The sequence below is a fragment of the Cryptomeria japonica genome, chromosome 11, assembly GCF_030272615.1.
Source record: "Cryptomeria japonica chromosome 11, Sugi_1.0, whole genome shotgun sequence".
NCBI classification, from domain to species: domain Eukaryota; kingdom Viridiplantae; phylum Streptophyta; class Pinopsida; order Cupressales; family Cupressaceae; genus Cryptomeria; species Cryptomeria japonica.
Genome location: NC_081415.1, coordinates 207,022,584 through 207,047,313, shown reverse-complemented (window position 1 = coordinate 207,047,313; position 24,730 = coordinate 207,022,584). Strand labels below are relative to the sequence as shown.

At 36.6% G+C, this 24,730-nt stretch overlaps 1 protein-coding gene across 2 annotated transcripts in view; it reads left to right on the top strand.

The window, feature by feature from the left end:
- The window catches only part of LOC131067656 (CRM-domain containing factor CFM2, chloroplastic), a 28,651-nt gene extending 14,292 nt beyond the window's left edge, over positions 1-14,359 (top strand). Inside the window, exons 4-11 of one of the 2 annotated variants that reach the window (XM_058002754.2) lie at positions 10,047-10,373; positions 11,388-11,544; positions 11,673-11,965; positions 12,077-12,136; positions 12,440-12,637; positions 12,807-13,053; positions 13,206-13,336; positions 13,460-14,354. In XM_058002754.2, the coding sequence (XP_057858737.2) occupies positions 10,047-10,373; positions 11,388-11,544; positions 11,673-11,965; positions 12,077-12,136; positions 12,440-12,637; positions 12,807-13,053; positions 13,206-13,336; positions 13,460-13,558 (1,512 nt within the window). In that variant the 3' untranslated portion in view covers positions 13,559-14,354. Of the gene's footprint in view, positions 1-10,046; positions 10,374-11,387; positions 11,545-11,672; positions 11,966-12,076; positions 12,137-12,439; positions 12,638-12,806; positions 13,054-13,205; positions 13,337-13,459 lie in introns of both variants that reach the window. The other variant, XM_058002755.2, reaches the window with a different exon arrangement.
- Positions 14,360-24,730: the final 10,371 nt, after the last annotated feature.

The window sequence follows — 24,730 nt, the reverse complement described above, 5'->3', positions numbered from 1 at the left end:
TATAATGGACGAAACGAAATTAAACTGGGGAAATTCAAAGTCCGATGGTTAGGGCCCTTCCGGATACGTGAGGTCAACACGAACGAGGCGATAAAATTATGGACGCTGGACGGGAAGGAGATATCAGACGCAGTCAATGGGTCGAAACTGAAGGTCTATCACGAACGGAGGGAACCGGAACCCCCAGTCAGACAGCCGCGGCTAAAAATTAGAAAATTCGAAAAAATATATATAAAAGAAAATTGAAAAAAAATATATATATGTAGAAAAAAAAAAAAAAAAGGTGGCCACCGCAGGTGGCACCACCGTGCGGTGGAACCACCAACGGTGGCACCACCGACGGGTGGGACCACCGTGCGGTGGAAGCCACCGAAGCCCGCAGAAAGATAAAACGCCACACCATCGAAGGCCGCTTAAAAGGAGATAAAACGCCATGTCGCACATCGCATGAAGGAGACACTACCGCAGGGAAAGGAAACACCACGCGACGCTAGGGAAGGAACACCACCGAAGGGCGAAAAAGAAAAATAAAAACGCCGTGCAAACCGAAGGAAGGGAACATCGCCGAAGGAACAAAACGCCAAGCAGCGCGAGGGATAAAAAGAAAACACCGTGAAAACACGTAGTCGAAGGGGTTTATTCACAGAGGAGAACCCGCAAGTAAAAACGGAGGTGTGCCAGCATAAAACGAGTTTTCGTTGCATCGTGCGGACGAGGCATTTCACCGTGCGGTCAAAGCAAGCTCACCACACCGCGTACACAACCCAAGGACAGCCGAAGTGGTGGATACCGGCTGAACAAATTTGTTGGGCGTGAGCAATTGCAGTGACTGCATGGTTGTATACCATTGCCCGGGAGCGTATTGGTTCGAAGCTTGAGTCGTGAAGGAGTTCAAGTCTTGCCACCGCACGGTCCCAGCTGCCAGGAGGTAGTTAGGCCTGTACCAAAGGGGTTTTTTCGCATCGGCAAAACCAAGAAGTAAGTATCAGGAAGAAGTTAATGGAGTCAGCAGGTAAAAGAAATTGGAAAAAACAGTTGCAGGATAGCAGCCATAGGAATAAGGATACGCGAGTTCTTCCTTCGGGTGTTCGCATAGCCGGTAACACAATGCACGCCAAGCAGAAGAGAAAGGCACCACAACAGCATGCCGCACGAGGGAAGAACGCATTGACCCCACAGCATATCACCTTTGAGGGATTGAATGGGTCCGAATGCAGGAAGTGGTGGCAGGATACACCAAATGATGATTTGGTGAAGAAGAGCCTTCGGAAAGCAGGAGTGGAGTGGGCCATCCGAATGCCTGTGTTTGCTATCCGTGAGTATGAGGGAGCATTACGATTCATGGTTGATACCTTTGATAGCTATTCACGGACTAGTACTTTTGAGTACCTTGGGAAGGATATCACGGTATCCTTCAAACCGGCAGATTTTACGAGAGTGTTTGGCATTCCAGGAGTACATGGCAAGAAAGTGGAATTGAAAGCTAAGAAGATGACGCGGGAGGAAAAAGAATATTGGATTAAACAAGTATCCCGAGACTTGACCACAACAGAATTGGAGAGCATTGTTGATGCCACGAAAAACCGTGGGATGCGTAGGTCTTTTGTTGCAGAGGGCCATTGGTGGTGCATAATGGACGTCATCAAGAGCAGGTTGACGGGGTCTGGTAGGGCATCGGACATCGCTCTCCCACAGATCATATTGATGAATGGACTTCTGAATGGCGTTGTGTATGATTGGGCTACATTGTTATCAGAGCGGATGTGCGAGTTCTTGATGATGGAGCATCGCACGTTTTACATGCCCCACTATGCCATCGGATTGTTTCTGGAGGCCACGCGAGAAGTAGTACTGGAGGCAGAATTGGAGATACAGCCGCAGAGACCATTGGCAGACGGTGAGCCTCCTATCATGCATTGGAGACACCTTGACATTGGTCATTCTTCCGCGAAACGGAAAAGGATAGTAGAGACCCCCTCGGCCGAACCTGATAGTGGAAGAGAGACTTCCAGCAGTGAAGAGGCTTCGGAGGAAGAGGATTCGGCGGAGGATAGTAGCAGTAGGGCGACAGAAGAGGAGAGGATGGAGCCCGCGGGGGAGCGAGTCTTGTTTGCGCCACCCTCACTACCACTTGGCACACTTGTGAGGTCATCCGCGGGAGTGGGAGGCACGTCGATTCTAGCTTTTGGGGAGGGCCGCACGCCCGTTGCACTTGGGCCCATGCAGCAGGTGGCATCACCTTCCATCGTACCACCTCCGCAGGCTAGTGCGCCACCCGCGGGACCGCCTCCGACCATAGAGGCACGTACAGAAGGCATGGTGGAGTCGTGTGGATCACCGCAGCAGGTAGTGGCAGAGGAGGAGCACAGGGAGGGGGTCGACGCAGAGCCTCAGGTGCGATTGGACGTTGTGGGATCCGAGGCAGTAGTGACTGTGTCTGCCTCTTTATTGGAGGAGCCCGTGGAGAGACACATTTTAGAGGTGGAGAGAGGCCCGGAGGTGTTCAGTACGGATCCATCGGTGGAGGCTATGGGGAGTTGGCTGACCCGACGATTTCAGATGACGGTGATGCCACCAGTAGGAGCTGCTGTATTCTCACCCCGGCGAGAGCCTCTGACGGAGGTGGTAGACTTGGAGGATTCATCGGGCGAGACACCGGTACCAGCAGTAGGGCATGAGATAGGAGAAGTCATCCCTGCTATCCAGGGGCAGGATGGGGAGGACATTGAGGCTTACTTAGCAGATATGGTGACGAGGGGTCGGCGAGTGGTGGCAACGGCTCAGACACGAGCTTTGCAGCAGGTTGTGGAGGAATTAGAGCAGGTCCTCCAGTTTATGCAGGTAGGTTGTTCAACAGCCTTTGTTACATGCTTTGAGTCACAAGGGTGGCCAGCTATTCAGACAGATGCAATGCTCGAGGCTTGGAGAGTGCCTCAGCCCGTCGTGGAGAGTAGGGTGACTACTCTCGTCCGACAGATTGAGCAGGTTTACAGGGATGCCTACTATGCACTGTGGCAGACGCAGCATGAGTCCGCGGTCTGCGAGGCTGCTCGTGTAGAGATAGAGAGAGATCTCGCCAGACAGCAGGCTTCGTGGGCAGCCGAGAGGACGCAGTTGTTAGCATAGCTTGAGACAGCCCGTGCAGAGAAGGTTGCGGTTGACATCCGCCTGTCGGAGGAGCAAAGTGCGCGGAGCCTTGTGCAGTAGGAGTTGGATGTTGTTACTGCAGAGCGGGGTTTGTTGCAGACTCAGTTGGTCGGTATGACAGAGTCCGCGGATACCAAGGAGAAGGAGTTGCTGGAAGCTGCGCATATGGTGAAGACGGCTTTAGAGAAGGTGTTGGTGGCGGAGCGGGATGTGGCAGCACGCACTCAGCAGGTTTATGACCTCCGCGCCCGCCTGGCGGCCCAAACACCAGCATCCCAGCCTTCGACTTCAGGGACGCTTCCTCAGCCCCCTCCTTGACTTTGTTTTGGGTGTATATATGCATTGTCTCCATTTTGTTGTTAGTCGTCGGAGACGACTTCTTTTTTGGGGGGGATGATGTTATCGGAAAATATGTATAGTTTAGTAATGTTAATTATTGATAGTCAGTTAGTTAGCCGACGGGTAGGTAGTTGGAGTCGCAATGGTTGTGTCGCACCCCTTCGGCTGCCATATATTGTACCACCTCCGGGTGTTGGAGAACATGTAATGTGGACGACAGATTATAATATGAACATCTTTTGACATTAATGGAAAGCTTATTCTGGTACTTCCTTTGTAATTGCATTGTGCATTGCTGTTCAGTTTCTGTATTCTTCCTGTTTACCCAGTGAGGTAAACACTTGGTTTGCTACAAGAGCTTATTGCATAGTTCATCAAACTTCCAGTCAACATCGGTGGATGTAACATTGAGAGTTCCAATGAAGTGCTCATTGGATCCTAGTAAGAATCTCGGCGTGATGACCACCATATCCTCTTCTTCCATCTTGCGATCAATGACCTCCATTTGATCATGAATGTCTTTGATCATCATTAAACGATGTTGCAAAGACATCTTGTCGTCCATCATAATCGAGAATAACATATTCTTCAAGATGAAAGCTCTACCTTAATCTGACATCTCCTGCAGATCCTTCAAGTGAGTCCAAATTTGTGCAACAATCTTGTCGATCGACACTTCTAGAAGCATCTCATCGAAGACGAATAACTAGAGCAACATAACCACTTCATGGTTACACTCATCAAACTAGTCCTAGTCTTTGCTTGCTATTATAGGATGAATAGAATTACCCAAAACAATTTGTTCTAGACATCGGTACTCAACTAGTGAGCATCCTCTACTTCCAAGCATTGTAGTTCTTTCCATTGAACCTCTAAGTGCTTTCCAACATGATGTTGGGTAACAAAGCCATCCCTCCCATTATCTAGAGACACGGAAACTGAGATCAATCTAAAATCTATGATTTTGTCCAAATATCATCAAAAAAAGCTATTGTAAGACCACCACAATTTTGTGAAAAAATATCAAACCCTTGATGCGATGTTGAAATTGCACATGATTTTGTGAAAAAATTGGCAAAAGCCTTCGTTTTGTGGAAAAAATGATAAAAAACCTTTGTTTTATGGAAAAATAGTAAAAACACATGATTTACAAAGTTATCAAAAAACAACAAAAGAGGACCACAATTTTTGGGAAAAAATCATGCCAAAAATCCTCCATGATTTTTTTGAAAAAAAATCATGCAAAATCCACCAAAAAATAGAAGTCTCAGCAAACCCTAGGTTGCACACTAAAACACTAGGTCATCTAAAAATGCAGCACAAATCTGTTGCCTTGAAACCATAGGTGCATGGACCAGACCTGTCACGAGCAAAAACAATGGCCAAAAACAACTAGAAGTTGCAGGAAAAAGAAAGGTCCTAGATGCAGCCTCTGCAAAAAATCCCTTCACACAAAAAAACACCAGATGTTGCGTGGAAATACCAATGGCCACAAAATCCCTTGCTTGGAAGGAAAAACACCCAAATTGTGCTATAGACAACCCGTCACGGCCAAAACCCAGAACTAAAATACTTCGTCGTGTGCAAAATAGAAACTAGAGACTGCCGAAAATCCCAAGTTGCCTTGTGTGGGAAAAGCTTAGCATGCAATTTTTACAGTTGAAAAGAAGCTGTCTTGATTTGCAGTTGAAAAACCCCAGTCAAGTAGAGAAAAACCAACGTATTTTTTGAAAAACCCCAACATGGTTCTACAATAAGTAAACCCATGTGAATTTTCAACAAAAATCAAGTCGCGATTTGATTGAAACCTCAACGTGTGATCTTCATGAGGCGGAGATGCGATTTTATCGAAAAGAAGAAACCCTTGAAAAAACCCATGATTTTTTTTTTTTAAATCGTTCAAAAAAAAATCTTCTAAAATTTCTCATGAAATTATCAAGGAAAAAATATATACGATTTTCATAAAAAAGTATTTCAAAAAACTTCTGTAAATAAATTCTAGGTAATGAAACCACAAATTTTATTAAAAAATTTGCCAAACAGTTACCTCTACTCCAATACCATGAAATAATAATTGATTGTTCGATATAAACAAAAGGAGAGGAATACTCATATAAGCAATTATAGAAGATCTTTCCATAGCGGAAACGATCAAGAACTAAAGACACAAACGAAAGTTACTAAAACTTACTAACTGGCATACAGAACAAAAAGTTACGAACTAAACTACTTAAATGACTTAAATGACCATTATCAGCTAAATATTACAATATTACTTTAATAAGCCATCTATGAATCTCAAAGCAGATTCCTGTAGAGGAAATTATCCCAAATATGCTAGAAGTTGTAGTTTTGGCTAGGTATTGGTGGCAAAACAACAATAATCACATGCTGCAGGTTCCTTTTCCAGAGTTCTAATCCACCATGTGTTGATGAGGCTCATTTTTTGATGCAGAAACAATAAGCCCCTCCTATCGGTTTGTTTAAAACATAAGACTGGAAGAAACATCCGTCTTGATCTTTGAGAACAGGGTAGTTACCATTTCATACAGGCTAGAAAAACTTAGTTGATGGAATTTACCCAAGACAAGGTAGAATTCGTGGTTGATGAATTTTACCATGGAGAGAAAATTAACAAATATGACTTCATTGATCATTGAGAACACAGAAATTACCATTTCATACATCCTAGAAAATCTTAGGTGATGGAATTACCCAAGACAGGGTAGAACTTGTAGTTGATGAATTTTACCACAGAGAACAAAGTTACAAATATAATTTCATTGAGGAACTGTATATTCCTTCTGTCTTGGGTCATATGAAAGCAACATCAACACAACATTTTATTAGGGGAATTAAGATTCATTACGTGCATACTCCAGAGATTCTAGGCATTTAAAAAGATTTCATTTTCAGCATGTTGACAGGTGAGTTTTGTGGAGTGGACTTACTTGTCAGTTTGGTTCCATACTTGATGGGATAGCAGAATACCATAGACAATTGAGTCTAGTATGTGTCGAGACCAAGAATTTCTTGAGTAGATTGTATAATGGTTTTTACATCATTTTTGCAACCTTAACATTATGATGCCATTTCTGGGATAAGTGTGAAGGTTACAGATGACAGTGAGATTACTCACTTGCCTTTCCTAGGAGGAAATCCTATGATTTTCAGATTGGAACACTTGGGAATGGATGTACTCCCACCTCCATTGTATGAATAACAAATGCCAAAGCAAAAATCCACCATAGATTTGGATGATGAGAACAAATTTTCCACCATAGAATAGGATATAAAATGATACTGTAGTCTATGAGGAGGCTCAAACTACAATTCAGAAAGAGAGGAGTGGATGATTTGGATAATTGACCTCATAGGATGATGCAGACATGTTAGGGGACAATATATGTGATTGTCTTTACATAATTGGAGGTTTCATAGTGCAGTCTTAGAGATTTTAATTTTTATGGGGTTTTTTCACTTCATGAAGTATTTTAATATTCAGTATATATATTTTGGTAAATCTAGTAGATAGTTTTAACTTCTGTATATATTGGTAAGTTTTTTTTTCTTTCCATTTTTTCATATTTTGAACTTGAAAGGTGACAAACCCCTAGTTTCAAGATTTTTATCACCTCATGAGATGTTCTCTAGAAGTATTTTATCAAAAGCATGTTCCACCATATGAATTTGAGTTACTCTTGCTACATGTTACTGCAATCACTATAAGTGCCTAAGAAGTAGTTATTTTCCAAGTAGGTGATTGTAGGTCAGAAAATCTTCTTTTCCCATGAACATTCTTATTAAGTAGAGGATCATTCTGGTCGTATTTGTTTTAAGGATTTTGCCTTGTCCAAACTGATTTTACCCTCTCAAATTTTTTTAAAGCCTTTTAACATTGAATAAATATAGATTTCTATACAAAAGGTCAAAAAAATAGAGGCATCTACGTTCTTCAAAATGGGCACTTAATTTGAAGCATTACTTGTACTAGTGTGCACATATTCCACCGCCAATTCCAAGACAATTGACTCAAAAATGCCTAAAATCAGCTTTGCATATTTGATGCATCAGTTGATTCAAGAAATGGAATTATCTATGTAGAAGACACAAAGAAGGTAAAAATAGTGCTATTCTCCCATTGGTTAACCTAACAAAGATTATAGTCTAACTTGTTTATGCTTAAGAGATGTGATGGTCAGAAATCTATCTATAGATACTTGCAACTTCATCCAACATTACCCCAATCCACCACACGAAGTCAGAACCATGGAAGTAGTATTAAAACTAAGACCAATTATTGATTGTCAATTTAGAGACGTAAAAGTCAAAAAAATCTGAAAAATAGAATGGTCAATATGATTTCCTTGTTTCATTGTGTAATTTTTGTGCCCTAGATTAGTAATCAGATTTATATCCTTTAATTATGCTCTAGATTGTAATCAGATTTATAACATTTTAATAAATCATAATTTAGTAAACTCATAAATGGAGGAAGTAAACAAGAGACAAACACAAATACCCTCGGAAAACCTCCAAGGAGGAAAAACCCAGCATTAAAGACCCACAGGTCAGATTATATATTCTCCCTTAATAACACAAGTACAATACTTAGCTTCCTTGACAAATCTGAATCCTTCTTGAATGACAGATCTGCACTTCTAAGCTCTTCAAGTCTGCACCAAAGATTGCCTTTGTCCTCTAGAACAAGTTCGCATAAGTATAGACAATTTCGCACCCTCCAAGTGTAAGTTCGCATTTTTCATGCAGAGCTAATTCGCTTGAATGAATGAATCATATTGTCTTTGCAAAGTATCTTTATTTATATGCATCTTAACCTTTATTATTGCAAGTCGGCCTCCTTCCTTTTTGGCGCCAATATTGTTATTGTGGCGTGGGGTTTTAGGATGGCATGCAAGCATAGGGCTGGGCTTAATCTTTGGGGCACGTTACCCTTTAGGATAGGGCCCAGTCCTAAATGGGTTCGGATGTTGCCTTAAGGCAATCCGAACCCATATATTACCCTAGTTACAAACAACACATTGTGTTGGAATGCCATCCATTTGTGATATCAAAAGGAAGGTTAAACACCTATAGTATTACTGAAAGAAAAAAAAAGAAGCACAAAAACTTTAAGGATCTGTGTTCGAGGATTGAACAATAGTAGAGTGTAGTAACACTAGCAGTAAAAAATTCGTGAGTAATCGAATGAGAAATTGGCTGTGGAGTAGCAGAGGTTGGTTGTAGTGGATTTGGTAATGAAATTAATGTTGCTTGCCCCAATTCCAAGACAGTACATATATTCTATTTAATTCTTCAATTTTCTCTTGTTTGTTTGTTTTTCTCTACGATGGATAAATCCTTTTCCATTTCTTCGTAATATCAAGAGGAAAAAATTGCATGCCTTTAGCCTTCTCTTGTCAAGGTGATATTTCAATGAAGAGGAACCATTCTCCATTTCAATGAGTTAGCCTTCCTATTCATTTCTTTTCAACAGAAAGTGCTCATTACTCATCCTCAAAACATAGAGAGCTCTATAAAATTATTCTCCACAAAGTTTCTAACCTTTTCTTGTCCATTTTTTGGGATTCAATGTTTTTGGTTTCATAATGTAGGGTTTTTTATTTCATAATGTAGGGTTTTTGAAGAAAAAAGGACCAAGATATGACTTGAATATGCAGCTGCAAGTGTAAAAGTAATTTCACCCATTGTTTCTCATGGTCTGAAAATGCCAAAAGGCACACCTACAATTATGAATTTCTTCTAATTCCTTAACAAGGTAAAAATCTCTCTCAAACTTAAAAAGAAATTTGTATTGAACAAGTTCATTTCCCAGGCGCAGGCTGGAAAACTCCTCCGGGATCCCAAAACAAAATTAAAAATATACTGTTTTCTTTACAGGCTGCATAGAAATGCAACCGAATCTCTCCCATGATCTTCTTGAGTCTAAGAGAGGATATGGGAGAGTTTCACTAAGTTTCACTAAACTTGCCAAGTCACTGGCGAGTCTTGGAGAATGGGCCAACTAAGCTCGCCTTTGTACCAACTCATTGCATAGTCTTCTCAAGTCTCAGTGAGTTTGACATGAATCCTGTACAATGGATACAAATACTTCATTTCCATATCCATGCTGTTCAGTACAATAGTTAATGACAACCATGTCAAAGAGCTTGAGGAACATTGTATCCCATGCTCATAATCTTGTTTCCATGTGTGTATGCAGGTGTAATAATGACAGTATACTATTTTCTGTTCTCAAAATGTAAGCCATATTTGTATAACTAGGATCATTTTTGCTTCTGAATTAACATCTTTTGTTGCATAACAAAGACTCATATCAGATAAGGATCATAACTCGTTTTGGGATCAATGTTATCCTTTCTCAAGTTAGTTTTATTGCACTCCACATTGTTCATGTTGATTCAATGCAGGTATTTGCAATGCAGGAGTTTCTAAACAACTATGAATATGCATTGTTATATTAAAATTTTGGACTCTTATGTCTTATGCTACCTTGCATTGTGTTTTCTTTCAAATTTATTAACTGTTAAGTATTACAGGGGCTTACAGGTGGCACTCTTCTTTCAAGAAATAATGAATTCATTGTTCTGTATAGAGGAAAGGACTTTCATTCCTTTGATGCAGCTTCTGTACTCACAGAGAGAAAAGCAACAAGTTTACTTACAAAGAAGATAAAAAGGAAAAAAAGACAAGAATCCTCATCAGTCCTTGCTGAAAGGGAATTACAGTTCAATGTATCCGGTACAGTAGCTCAAAATAAAGGACGCAAAAAACAATGGAAAAGAAGGCGACATAGTGAAGATCAAAAGCAGATGCAAAAAGGAGCATATAAAGCTAAGCTAAGTCTTGATAGCAAGCTGGATCATGTAAGCTTCTAGAAGTTATATCTTTCCTATTGTAAGAGCTAGGAAAACACAAGAATGAAAATTCCAAAACGTGAATGTGTTAATAAAAGTAATATATTGTCAAAATATGCAAGGCTTGAGATAAAGGATTTTACATTTGACTTGTATAAGCCATCCTCTCAACTATACACATCAACCACTTCAACCTGCAAAACTGTATACATCAAATTTTTAATTTGAATGGAATGATGGTTGAACTTTCTATGGCAATGGTACTGTTAGTAATGCATTTTCCTTTTAGAGGGGGACTTGCTTGTAATTATCTCAGCCCGAATAAATCTACTCGGGCTCTCTGATATAGTGAACCATAAAAAAATCAAAAGCTATGAACTTATAGAAAAATGCAGATGATAGAAGCATTCATTCTATGGACGTTCATTCTTGCTTTATTCTAGCTGTGCCTTTGATATCACTTGTAAGAGCCAGGAAAATGCAGGCATGAAAATTCTAAGCCTTGAATATAATAATGAAAGCAATATATTATCGAAATATGGAGGGTTGATTTAAAAGATTTTACAATTAAATTATATAAGCCATTCTCTCAACTATGCATCTGAACCGCTTCAACCTCACAATAAACACCTCAAAACTAATCACCACCCAACATTTTCATAAATATTAAATAACAATTTATTTATACCGAGACTCAAAACAGAATGAACTTTGGATCATGAGAACTGTATAAGCCGACAGTGCGACACCAATTAATTCATCTAATAGTTTAATCAGTCCACATTTGATTTGAAACTTTGGAAAATTTGAAGAAATATTTAATATTTGCATAGAATGTCTGCCAATTTCAGTAGCGTCCTTGTTGACCATTTTAAATTGCACTCTTACAGGCTTAAGTTGATATAATATTTCCATTTAGGATCTCATTTACAACACATTGGTCAAGGCAAACAGAATGTCTGTGTAGTTTAGCTTTATTATAAATAAAGCATTTTCAGAGATGCTTGTCTTCTTAATGTACAGGCTTCATCAAAGAAAGTTGAGGTGGAGAATGAATTACATGCACTAGAATGGGATTTAAAATGTGTTGAACCACCAGCTAATCGAGAGACGATCACCATAGAAGAGAGACTAGTGCTTCGCAAAATTGGTTTAAGAATGAATGCATTTATATTGCTGGGTAAGCAGTATATTTTTCCAGACAAAAACAAATAGAGGTTCTGTTATGACTTATGTGAGTAGTAGTGTTGGTATATGCATTGATTCTAACAACTTAACGTTCATTACCTCTGCTCCTACCTGTTTCAGGAAAACCAGGAATCTTTGATGATATCATTGAAAACATACACTTGCATTGGAAATATCGGAAACTAGTAAAAATCATTTCAAAAGAAAATAGTTTTGTACAGGTTAAAGACTTGGCCAGAATTTTGGAATATGAAAGTGGGGGAATATTAGTGGCAGTAGACAGTGTGGAAAAAGGTTATGCTATAATTTTGTACCATGGAAAGACTTATCAGCGTCCAACTATGTTGAGGCCAGATAGTCTCTTGAGCAAGAAAGTTGCATTAAGGCGTTGGAACAGAATCCAGCGGCGTGAGGTACTTGCACTGAGAAGTTTAGCTTCACAGGATCATTCTTCTTGACTCCTTTTTTGAGTACAATTTTCCATTTATCATTATCCTTCTGAAATACTTTTTTCTCCATTTCAGTCACTAAGACTCGAGCTTTTGCGAGTGGAAAGGGATATAGAACGGCTGAAATTTCACCTTGTACGTCTTACTCCTTTGATTGACATGTTATCAATTCATCAAATAGTTGTACCATAAATAGGGTTACTAGAAAGTAGAATATAATGACATAGTCTTTATACATTTACAATTGCAAAGATGGTATTGCTAAAATGAAACTAGTATTCCATGGGTACCGTCAAATTTTCAACATGTTACTATTGTACATTGCAAATGGAAGCAAACATGCTGAGCTCTGAATGTCTAAAATTCTAGAATGTTAGAGCTATCCGTTTACTATATTGTGAATTTATTAAAAAATGCATCGGTGTTCTGTTTCTTTAGAGTAAACTACAAGATGTTAAGGAAGAAATCCCTGAAGAGTTGAGTGAAGAAATGAGATCTGCTTATTCTTCTGAAGATGAGGAAGAAAATAATATCCCTGAAGAGTTGAGTGAAGAAATGAGATCTGCTTATTCTTCTGAAGATGAGGAAGAAAATAATATCCAAATGATGAGAGAGTTGGATTCAGAATATGTAGAGGTGGGGAAACTATATCTGAGTAGTCAATTGTGAGAAATCCATTTTAGGTTCAATTAAACTAGCTGAATAAACTAAGCTTCACAACTTTATATGTTTTATGACTGCTCCATTTGATATAGTTGTCAATATTGTTGCTTTCTAAGAGTACATTCATGTTTATCTTATGCAGGGCCAACATCTAGAGGCATCCTTGGATCTATATGACAGCAGTAACAAAAATGAAGATGACCGAGCAGCATTTCAGGTAGTAAAAACTGCAACCAACTTGGGTAAAGCTATGATCAGAACTGCAGAACACAATAAAAAGGAAAAGACATCTAATGAAGTATATAGAGCTGAACCTCTTTCAAATAAAGACAGACGCCTGTTGCGGGAGCTAGCTAAGAAAATGCCGAAGCATCCACAATTCTGTGTTGGTAAACATTTTATGCCTTAATGTCTCACCAAAGCATCTCTTTACATCTTTGTATACTGAAAAGTGCAATACTTGTACAGTTCACTCATGTAAATATCTTCTGAACTGTCCACAGTAAGATAAAATTGAAACTGTTAATGCTGTTCAATGCAGGAAAGAAAAATGTTGTGTCTGACCTGGCAAAGTCCATCCGCTCACGTTTTAAAAAGCATTCCCTTGTCAAAGTTGAGGTCAAGGATAGGGCCAAGGGCACTTCAATTTCTGAAATTGCATTCCAGCTTGAGGTTAGTTTAAGGATTTATTAAATTATTTCTAGACTAAAATTTGCAATTTAGCTTTACATTTTGATATAATACTTTTTATGTTTTAACAGTAGCTTATAAGATTTGTTTAATGGTGTATCACAGGAAGCTACAGGATCGTTGCTAGTACATAGGGAACCAGGCAAAGTTGTATTATATAGGGGCTGGCCAGATGGACAAAAGAAACCCTCATATGATAAATGAAAAGGAGAAAGATATAAATACATATACTTTGCAAATTTATAAAGGCTATTTGGGAAGAGTGTACTCTGAAATCAAACAATTCCGGATTGATACTTGGAAAAGCCTGCTAATCAGAACTTTCTGCGTAAGGAGAAGGATCTTGAAGAATGTGATATCGGGATACATGATCAGGAAGATATCAATCATGATTCATGACCATAGAATTGACGAAGCATATAGAGCTCATTCCAATGTTTTCATGTGTGACTATTGGGATGACAACCTTAAGAGCGAAAGAATGGAGGTACAAACTGTTTACAATTTCTGATTTATTCACATAAACATTCATTGGAAAGCCCTGAAAGACATGGCACAGATATGGCTTCACCTGAACCTTACAGCGATAAGATCGAGGGAAGGAAAATTTGCACATATGTAAGGATATCATAGCAAAAGATAAGATTGTGACTTAGGTCATGACCAGGACAGACACCAATTTGGCATATGAGCAAAAGATCGAGGGATGTAGTAAGCTTGTTTCTGATGAGGACAGACTTAGCCGAAATCCATAACGTGGGAAGAAGACAAAGCATGTCAGTATTGAAAACAAACCACGCACTAGTGATCTTTACTGAATAAATTATGAGCATTGAATCTGATTCTTCATTGTTTCTTTTTTCCATCTGAAATAATGCCTCCTTTTGGCAAGACCTACAATCACAAATTATTTGGGAAACTGCATTTATTGTGTCTAATGAAAAAGAGAAAATCAATAATTGTGCGAGCTTTCAAAAAGTTGTTTCCTTGGACCTGATTTCCGCCCTGAAAAATGTTGTATTTTTTTCCTTGAGAATAGCCAAATCAGGATGTTTGGTGCAATAGGTATTTGCTGATTTCGGTGTCAAACACAGTTACTGGAAACCTTTGGTAAAGCAAGCAATAGCTCAAATCAACTCCATCTCATTTGTTAACGTTCTGATCTCATTTGTTAATGTTATGATCTCATAGACCTCTCTTGTCTGTCATCTTTCTTACAGAAACCAGGTTGATCTTGGAAAGTGTGATCTTATTCTAGATCCCTTGAATCATAGCAATCAGGAGTGAGTTCTTTAAGTGACATATAAATCCTCTCGCTAAGGAGGTTTATCTAGCGGCCTTATCAAGTATGTCACTTAGCGAGAGGATTTATGTCACTTAAATTGAGTATCTTATTATTGTAATTTATTGTTATTTCACTGTTAAAAAAAACTCTTATTACATTGGTTAATCAAGAACATCTTAGGGCCTCATTAATAATTAATACTAATTAAAAATATTTCAAATTTTTATTTTATTATAATTTATTAAATTAATATATATTTTTTAAATATTGCACAATTTTAATGAATTAAATAAATTACTTAATATTTTTTATATTAATTAGTAGCAAAATAAGGGTGTTGTCTTATAAACAATTCCAAAGGGCGTACAGTTAACAACATTAACATTAGCAATGCATTAACAACCAACTAACATAAAAAACTAATCATTAGCAACATCACCAAAAAGAAAGTTTTACCTCTGGAACCCATGTTCAACGAGCTATCTAAACTAATTAAAATCTTAGCAAAAGGCCACCTAGGGCCATAAATAGCATTAGCAGTTTCTAAACTATTAATCTAACCATAAACAATATCTAACCTAATAAAAGTCTTAACATAGGACCACCTAGGGCCATAAATAGTATTAACAGAAAAAACTAAAGGGAATTTATCCCTAGCAAACATCCTTAAATTTGCAACCAACTTGGTGTAGGACATTGGACCATTCTTCAGTGAGGAACTTAAATAGTTTCTTGTAATTTCCGTCATCTTTCTCATCAATTCCTAGGATCTTTTTCTGCAACAGGCGCTTGGAGGTGACATAATTGAGCATTATCCTCAAGCTGAACCGGGAGACACTCCTAAGTCTTCTTTCAAGTTTAGTGACCTTGGCTTTGACCTTTTCAAGCTCATTAACATTAGTAATGCATTTAGAACATGTCCCATCCTATCGGGCTTTATAGGTCCCTTTTGTCCTGGGTTTGTTCATCTCCTCTTCTTCTAGCATCATATCATCTGTGAGATCAATTGGATCCATTTTTATACTCTTTGAAATACAAGTAGAGTTGTCTTCAGTCTCAAAGCTTTCTCTCTCCTTCTCCTTCACCCCCCCTTTGTCGGCTTTCTCACTTTTTCTTTCCTCCTCATCCTCACTACCCTCTCCTCTTTCTTTGTATTATAGTCCACCAGGTTCTTCAATTTTCCTTTTCCAGCAAAGCGGGTAGCCAATCTATGTGAACTCTAGAGTTATTTTCATTTTTACTATTATCTTCCCCCGCTTCCTCCTCCTCACTAACAATCTCTTGAATGGTCAATTTGGCTATTTTAGTAGAGGGCATGATTTTTCCCTTTTTTCTTGCCATTGTTAGGAATGGAGGCTTTGCATTTAAGGTCCCTAGGTTCAATTTTAGTCACTGGGGGTGTGGGGGTTTCAAGAGTCCACGCCGAGAGGCAAATTTTGGTAGCACCCGGATAATTAAATTAATTAATGTTATAGTATTCTAGAGGGAGTGTTTATTTAAATAATATAATTATTAATAAAAAAATTTAAAATGATAATATATTTTTAAGAATCTTGCAATTTAAAATTATTTAAAATTATTTAATTTTTTTGTTTATATATATTTTTACAAGCTCAAGTAAATAGATAGAATTTTATAGTTGAGATGTCATCTAATCAGATGTACTTTATCTTTATTTTTTCAAATAATTTAAGCAAGTCTATGAAAGGTTTCCAACAACATATTGGTAAGAGTTTTAAACCATTATTTGGAGTATTGTTTATCATCAAATTAGATGCACTTTATCTTTATATATTCTAAACATTATCTAAGTCTATAAGTGTTTTAATAATATGTCAATGAGAGTTGTAGACTAATATTCAAGAGATTGTTGATCTTATACTTACATCAATTTTTACCTCCATTGCAACTCTATGAGCCCCAACCATTGCAAGTAATTGATCTAGATAAGAATTAAAGCCAACTAGTAAATGATATCATAGCATTTTTCTTTTTCTTAAGTTTTGACAATATATAATATTTATATTCTTAATAATAGAAAAATGAGTTAGTTCTATCATCTTATTCGCAGATGTTGAATGACTTTTTTTTGTCAACTAAAAAGCTTATATTGTTTTTATGATTTTTTGCCATATCATATATGTTTGAATGACATTGAAAACTACTGTTAGTTTAATCCATGCCTACATAAGCCAAAGATGTCAATTATTCATGTACCTAGATTTAAACTTAAGAAAATATTGTTTTTCCTTACCTTAAAATCCAAAGGCAAATCGAGAAATATTATACAAGTCATTCAATTAATGAATAGTAACAAAAATATTTGTGCTCCTTCAAGAAATTGTACATTGACAATTGCATGTTGTAATTCATTAATAGTTAGGGCAAGTTGAAAGAGCTACATATGAAATAGGTAGAGATAAAATAGATGCTTATTTTTCTTAAGACATCAGAGTGGCAATCCTAATAAGGTTGCATACAAGCTACTAAGTTAGAGTGTTACCTTGGTGAATGAGATGTACATAGAATTTATATGATTCAAATAATTAAAGTAGTGTGCATAGGATGAGGGATTTGAGAAAGCCTGGAGGATGTGCACAAAAATTGCATGGGTGGATCAATTGTAGTGGTCAAAGTGCTCATTGCATTTGATGGACTATTGTTCAAGGGTATACAGTTATGCATACCGAAGGGATCAATGCATGATGGCCTCATCAAGGAGAAGTATTGACAAGATGGTGGCATAGTAGAGTGAAGATATTTTTCTGATGTACATGTTTGTAGATGTGTAACATTTTGTGCAAATATGAAAAATTTATAATTTAGCAAAGAGGAGAATCCATAACATAGGGCTATACCAACCCTTTTTAGTTCCCAATAGACTATGTGAACATCTGAGCATAGATTTTATTCTTGAAATTTCTTAGCTTGCTAAGAATACATAGTGGTCGCAACTCTATATTTATTGTGGTCGCAACTCTATATTTATTGTGGTTGATAGGTTCTCCAAGATGACACACTATATACCATGCAAGTAGACTAGTGATGGAACATAGGTGGTAAAAATGTTCTTAAAGGAACATGAGGTTGCATGTGTTGGATCAAGACACATAAAATGTGAGATACTTATAGAGAATAATATGGAAATAATTGAATGCCTAGCTATAGTTTATTTTACCCTAACACCCTCAAATGGATGGGTAGATGGACGTGGTCAACAAAATCCTTAGAAACCTATTGTGATGCCTAGTGAGGTAAAACATTGGACTCAATCTTAGCACAAGTAGAGTTTACATACAAGTCACTAATTCTAGATAGTTTATGAGTAGAGTGGACAGGGATATTTGTGGAATTGGGTGATGTAAACATATGACACGCACAAGTAGTTAGAGAAGAATAATATGTAATATAAATTGAACACACAAACAATAGCATAAGTGTAAAGTTCTGATGCCAATAGCTAACAAGATGAGAGGGGGGGGTGAATCATACAAACTTAATCTTCCATAAAATCAACAGATTCATCCTCGGTAACTTATACTTCAGCAACATAACCAAAAACTGCTAAACATGCTAACACATAATCATCATAACACATATAACACCAGATTTAACGTGGAAACCCAAATAGGGAAAAACCACTATGGGATTTCGGACCCACTAAGAAATATACTCTTCTAGAGTATGCTCGATTAAAAGAAAATCCTGTTAAAGATTACAAACACATTGCTAGATGTGACCCGGTTAAGGGATTTCCCTCAGATCTGTTAGGATCTTCACTTTGTTAGAAGTGACCTTGTCAAAGGATTTCAAACACTCATTTAGAATGTTACCTTGCTAGAGGGTTTACAAATAAGACTGTTAAGTCCACTCGGTTAAGAGATTTTCTGTCACTTGCAAAATAACAGTAATAGAAAATATCTGCAACTTCACATGTAAAATGCTAAAGCAGATTCTATTTGCTCAAAACAATCTTGTCATAGGACTTATCTTGTCCCTCTGCTGGGCTCCCTACTCTGTTATTCAAACAGGTCTTCAAGCTTCTATGCTTTGTAATCACTATTTAGCATCCCTGTGCTTACACTTGCCCGCATACATTGTTTATCAACAATTCCTTATTTATAAACAATTTGCTAACCGCTTAATCTCCTTGATCACATTTCCCATGATCAATCATAGCCATCAGATCTTCAATCTTGACAAGGTTCAATGTATCCTTCGATCTGAAAATGTTTTACCTCGTCTGGGAACTTGCAGTCCTTCCTAGGAACTTGTGCTAGGTTATTGCGGTTCAATCTGCGCTGTAGATCTTCCTCTTGATTTTCCATTGCCGTAGATCCTTAACAAACTTCATGTGCGGCATACCAATCATTTATTCATCTCTAGCTCATCAACATCCTTCATTAAATAATGCTTTTATCCATCTAATGCGATCTGTTATAACTCGATTGCAACTCGGTAAATACTAAACTTTACTCGGTAGACATTCCGCCTTCATTAACCGATATCGATAACCTTAGGGTTTACCGACTAGGTTCCTTAGGGTTTACCGACTAGGTTCTTTGCTCGGTGACAAAGTATAGTATTAACCTTATACTTAACAACATAAGTAGGATATCAAAACAATCTAAACATCATGATCTTATCATTGTCTAACTCGGTAATAGTTGCCCATTGAATAACTTATTTGTCCCCTTATTCATCATATTCTTTATGTGTCTTTTACCGACATATTAATACTCATCAATACATACTTCTCAAGATATGGCAACATCATACTGAATCAGAAAATCAATTTCTTGACATCAATGACAAAATAATGTTATAAAGATAGTTATCATCCTTTTTCAGTTATATCAATAATCTCCAACAACCTTCTCAATATCCTTAATGAATATCAACAATCTCCTTCTATTGTAATGCCAACAATAAGTAGAACTCTAGTTTGAATGACCCATTTGCCCAAATAGAGGTTGCCTAAGGGAAAACGATAGCATGCTAAAGTGGAATAAGATAGGGCCAAGCAAGGTCTTGCACAAATTTGAGAAAACCACATAAGAGATAAATTTGCTAGGATGGGTCAACATATCATTGATCTTCAATGTCATAATTTGTGTCCTTATGTCAAGGAACAACTTGATAGTGCAAGTGAAGGTACTAATGTGAGGGCTCTTGGAGGAAATATTTTTTGAAGAAAACATGTGAGGAGTTGGAGTAGTTATCAGATGTCATGGTCAAGAGGATGAACATAAAGGAGTATAAAGAGTACTTGGTCAAGTGGAAAGGCCAAGGAGTGGAGGATGCAATAGGTTGAGCATGTTTAAATTTACCAAATATTACAAGGAAGCAACATATCAATTGGGTTTTGCATGAGCATGGGTTCATAGTCCATGTTCTTTTCTATCTTAGGTGTTTGGTGTAAAGGCATCCAATGGTTGATGCATAACATCATAATTTTTAAAAGTCTTTCATGCAAGTTTGAGTTTTATAAGTAGTAGGTTGTGCAAAGCTACTTAATAGAGAAGAATTGGCATGACTCAAATTGCACGGTTTGATGACAAGTAGTTGGAGCAATGTCTATGTGGTGCAAGTAAGTGGTGATAGTTGGTGGTATGATTATATGTCAAAATGGTCAAGATGTATGGAAACACATTTTCTAATGAACATTAAATGCTAGATATTTATAATTGGTGGAAAAACTTTCTATCTTTAATGCATGTAGCTAAGTTGCTAAAATTGAATGTTGGTGAGGCTTGTATTGATGATAGCAAGTGAGATTTGGTTGCCAAAATCTCATTATAAAATTGTATAGATAGTGATTCAATGCATATAGTTAGGCCTTTTAGCTTTTGAGTTTGTATGTATTCATAGCATAATTTCTACCCTTTATTCAATATAAAGATAATTGTTTCCATCATCTTTCTTTGTCTTTTCTTTTTATGAGTATTTTATTTTTGTTGTGCTCTTATGTTGCATGATAGAACTTAACTAAATTCTCTTGTTAAAAATACAAGAATGTGCAAATGCATAAATGGAAATAAATAATAGAAATATGTATTATGGCCAGAAATATGACATAAGACAAAATACTTGAATTTACACAAAATTACATAATTTATTTATATATCAACATATAAAAAATACTCCTAAAAACAAATCCAAAACTAAATTAAAATTTCACAACACAAATTTATCTTTGTACATACAAAATTTATATATAAAAATTTATCTCAAAATCGAACACTACAAACTGAACTTATCATAAAGGTAAGTAGTATCTGATCCTTATCCTCACTTTTTAAACTTTTTATACAAGCATACAATGAGCACTCTGACCAATCAGCAGTGTAAACAGCATTCTTTTAGTTCTTCATCTCTAATAACCACTAAATTTCTAATTCCAGCCCATTGAAGAAAAACAAAAACAACGAGCTTCTTTTATTTAGGAAAACCAGTAACATATTTTTTCATGTGACTATACCAAACAAAACTGTCACTGACCAGAATACTCTTGTATTGGTAACCTGTAGTTAGTTCTGTAACGATCTTTAACAAAACCTTTTGGGTTAATGGATGAGAGTCTCATTTTTTAGAGGCTCCATTCAATACCTTTCTATCAAGTTTCAATTGAAGGTGGTGAGGAGAATAAGATCAGAAATTTGTCTAGCTATGTTACAGTTATCCATGACTCTTAAACAACCAAGTAAATTATTAGTCTATTATTTGATAGATTCTTATATAACACAAAACCATCCATTTTAGTGTTTTTTCAATTAGTACATTAAGACAAGGATCATAAATATAAAAATTATCAATGAAATACAATGAAACAAATCATCATAAATAACAAAATTATTAATGCAAAATTTCATGTAATTATAAATTATTTATTTTAAAATTAATTTACTTGTTTTTATAAATAATAATGAAAGAAAAACGTTTTTTAATAAAATGAGTAAAAATTTGTTAAATGTACATATAAAAAAACTATAATACAAACAATTAAGAGATGTGGTAAAATCTATTCTGAATCACATAACCCACATCAAAATTCAGTCACAATCCATGAAGAGGTAAAGGAAGGAAAAGTTTATTATAGTTCTTCAAGGCTGGCTAGGTTGCTGAGCTTCCTCTTTGCTAATAATAATATGAGAATTGAACATGTTATGAGTCCCAAAGTAGAGGGCATTTGTCCTTCAAACTGATTACTATCAAATAATTTGTAGAGGGGACCTCTTAGACCATTTACCTTTAACCGTTATCCAGCCATCTTCAACTTTAGCAGCCTCATCTTGCCACTCCAACGAATTTAACATAGGAAAATCAGCAGCTGAGGGATAGCCAGCAAACAACGAAGCTCCAACAGGCATAGAAGGACTTGGGTCAGAAACAACTGCTCCAACAACCTCCCTAGACACATGACCAACACCCTCAAACTTGTCAAAACCAGCAATAGGAGAAGATCCAACAGCATTTGACAACTCCGGACTGCCGATTGGCTCCAAACGAGCCATCTCACCATTTGCATTAGTGGCAGGAGGAGCATCTTCAACAACATTTTCAAGAGAAATATCAGGCCTCGTACCCATCTGAGAAGAGCCCTTTAACACCGTGTAATGGTGGGAGGAAGCCCCAATCCACCAAGACGAAGGGTTCTTTGCTTTAACTTTGTGTAAATCACATTTAGCTGCTACATGACCTGTCTTGAAGCACCTTCTGCATCTGAAGGGAATGCCTTCATAATCCAGAGGTGGGATCCAAAAACCCTTGGGAGTCGATAGTTTAATCTCCTTAGGCAACCCCTTAGAAGCATCAATGTCCACCAAGATACGAGCATAGGTAGAATGAAGGATATTAAAAGACTCAACATCTACCATCAGAAAATCTCCCAAAGCATCCCCCACAACCTCAAGAAGTGGATCCACCCAAAAGTGAAGAGGGAGGTTAGGAAGTCTAACCCAGATAGGCATCTTACAGAAGGATTCAGACAAAGGAACAAATTCCTCATGCCATGGTTTAATCATTGAAGGGTAACGATTCTCCCAAATAAAAAAATGATTGCAAAGAGTAATCTTTTTGTCAGCTGCTTTTTCAAACTTAGCAACAAAGAAACCCTTGGCCAAAGGGAAAATTTGCACCGAGTCTGAGATAAGGGGCTCCCAATGCTTAGAGACCCAATCATGAAGCCCTAAAAGACTAGGCCAAAAGCCTTTAAATAGACAGATTACCGCATGAGAAGATAGATCAGAGGCCACTTGATCTATTTCATTAATCATTTCATCATCTAAGTTAGCAACAATGGAGTGACAAACAGGGAACGACTGAGTCTCCTTACCCAATCGATCTACATACGAAGTCTTAGCAGCCCCACTAACAACACGATTTGCATCCAATATCCTAGAATCTGTAGCAGCAGTCATAGGGCTTGATGACACAACACCTAACACAACAACACCAACACTAGAAATTAGAGTTTGTTATATTTGTGGTATGTTTTTTTTTTTTTCTTTTTCACTTTTTAAGAATGTAATTTATTCTAGTACCTAAATGATAAAAGTTTGTTAAATTAAGGATGTATAAAAGTGAATTTTTTAAAATTATATGCTAGAGGCCAAAAAAAAATTGTATGTTTACAATCTAAGAAAGCTTTTAAATGAAATTAGTTTTTAAAATAATTTTGTTTGCTACATATAATGTTGAAGTTTGGATTATATTTTTTTATAACTTTCCCATAAAATATTTATATTTTTTTACTTTTTTACTAAGATTAACATGTAAATTTAAAATTTCTTGCATATGGTCCACATAATTTGACCTAAAATAAAAACTAAAAGTTATTAATAAAATAGTAATATGTGTCCAAGGCTCCAACTTTATGAGATTTTATGTTAATTATTGATTTAAAAAAAAACTTTTAGTCAAATGTATATATAAAAAATTATGAATTCTCATCTATAATAAATTTTAATTTTGCCAAAAAAACAATAAAATTGATATCATTAGCCATATTGTTGAAATTAGTTTTATTGATACCTACCCTTATATTGTACTTGTTGGTGGGTATGGCTTAGGGTAAAATCCTCAGCCCTTGTAGGTGGATATGGCTTAAGGGTAAAATCCTCAAACCTAAAAAAAAATGTGAAAGGGGAAATTTTGAATCTAAATGGAATTATTATTTTCTATAAAAAAATTTACTATCTTGGGGAAGAACACCAGTAGTCGTCATAGCTAACTTCGCGCACCCACATATCCTAAACGGTACATCGGATTTTGATTTTATTTTTTTAGTTGTCTTCGTATGCGACTTATCTGCTTATAGCTATTGATCTGGCTTCTAGGTAGTAACAATGCATGTTGTGGAATCAATTATGCACACAAAGGTCAAAAAGTACACATTTCAGAGTGTCAATTGATACCTAACTAAAGATGTTCCAGCAACGGTCAACTCAAAATCGCTAGTACTTGTTGACAAATGTCCCAATAGTGGTGCACAAATGTTCCAATAGTGATGCACAAATGGGCCAATTATGAACAAAAAATTACAAAAATTGGTCGGTTATTGGTACAAAACAAATTTATTAATGTTGTTTTCACTATGACGGGGGGTCAACATGACAATAAGGTGACAATCATTAGAACTATGTTATCTATTAGTGCTCTTCCCCTACATATCAATTATAAAATACTAAAATAGTGAAAAATCCCTATGAACAAAAAAAAAGAAATATTTTTGTAAAAATAATCCATAACAAAGTTGATATCCATTTAATCGTGACTCTTATTAATGGGTATTTGCTTATGATTAGAACAAAAGATACACTTTTTCATAATGGATACCTATTACTATGTGGATGTTCATTTAGTAATATCTTTCCATTATTAATGAGTATTCATTTGAAGATCTCCATTTCTTGAAAATGAATATGTTTTTGGGAATGGGTACCCATTCTTTTGAAAAAACAATTCTTTCACATTTTTACCCCTCAATATGGATCTATTATTATCTTACAAATATCCAAATAAGTTATTGGCAATCTTTTGGTAATGCAACAAATTTACTTAAAAAAATTATTAGACATATTTAAAATCTT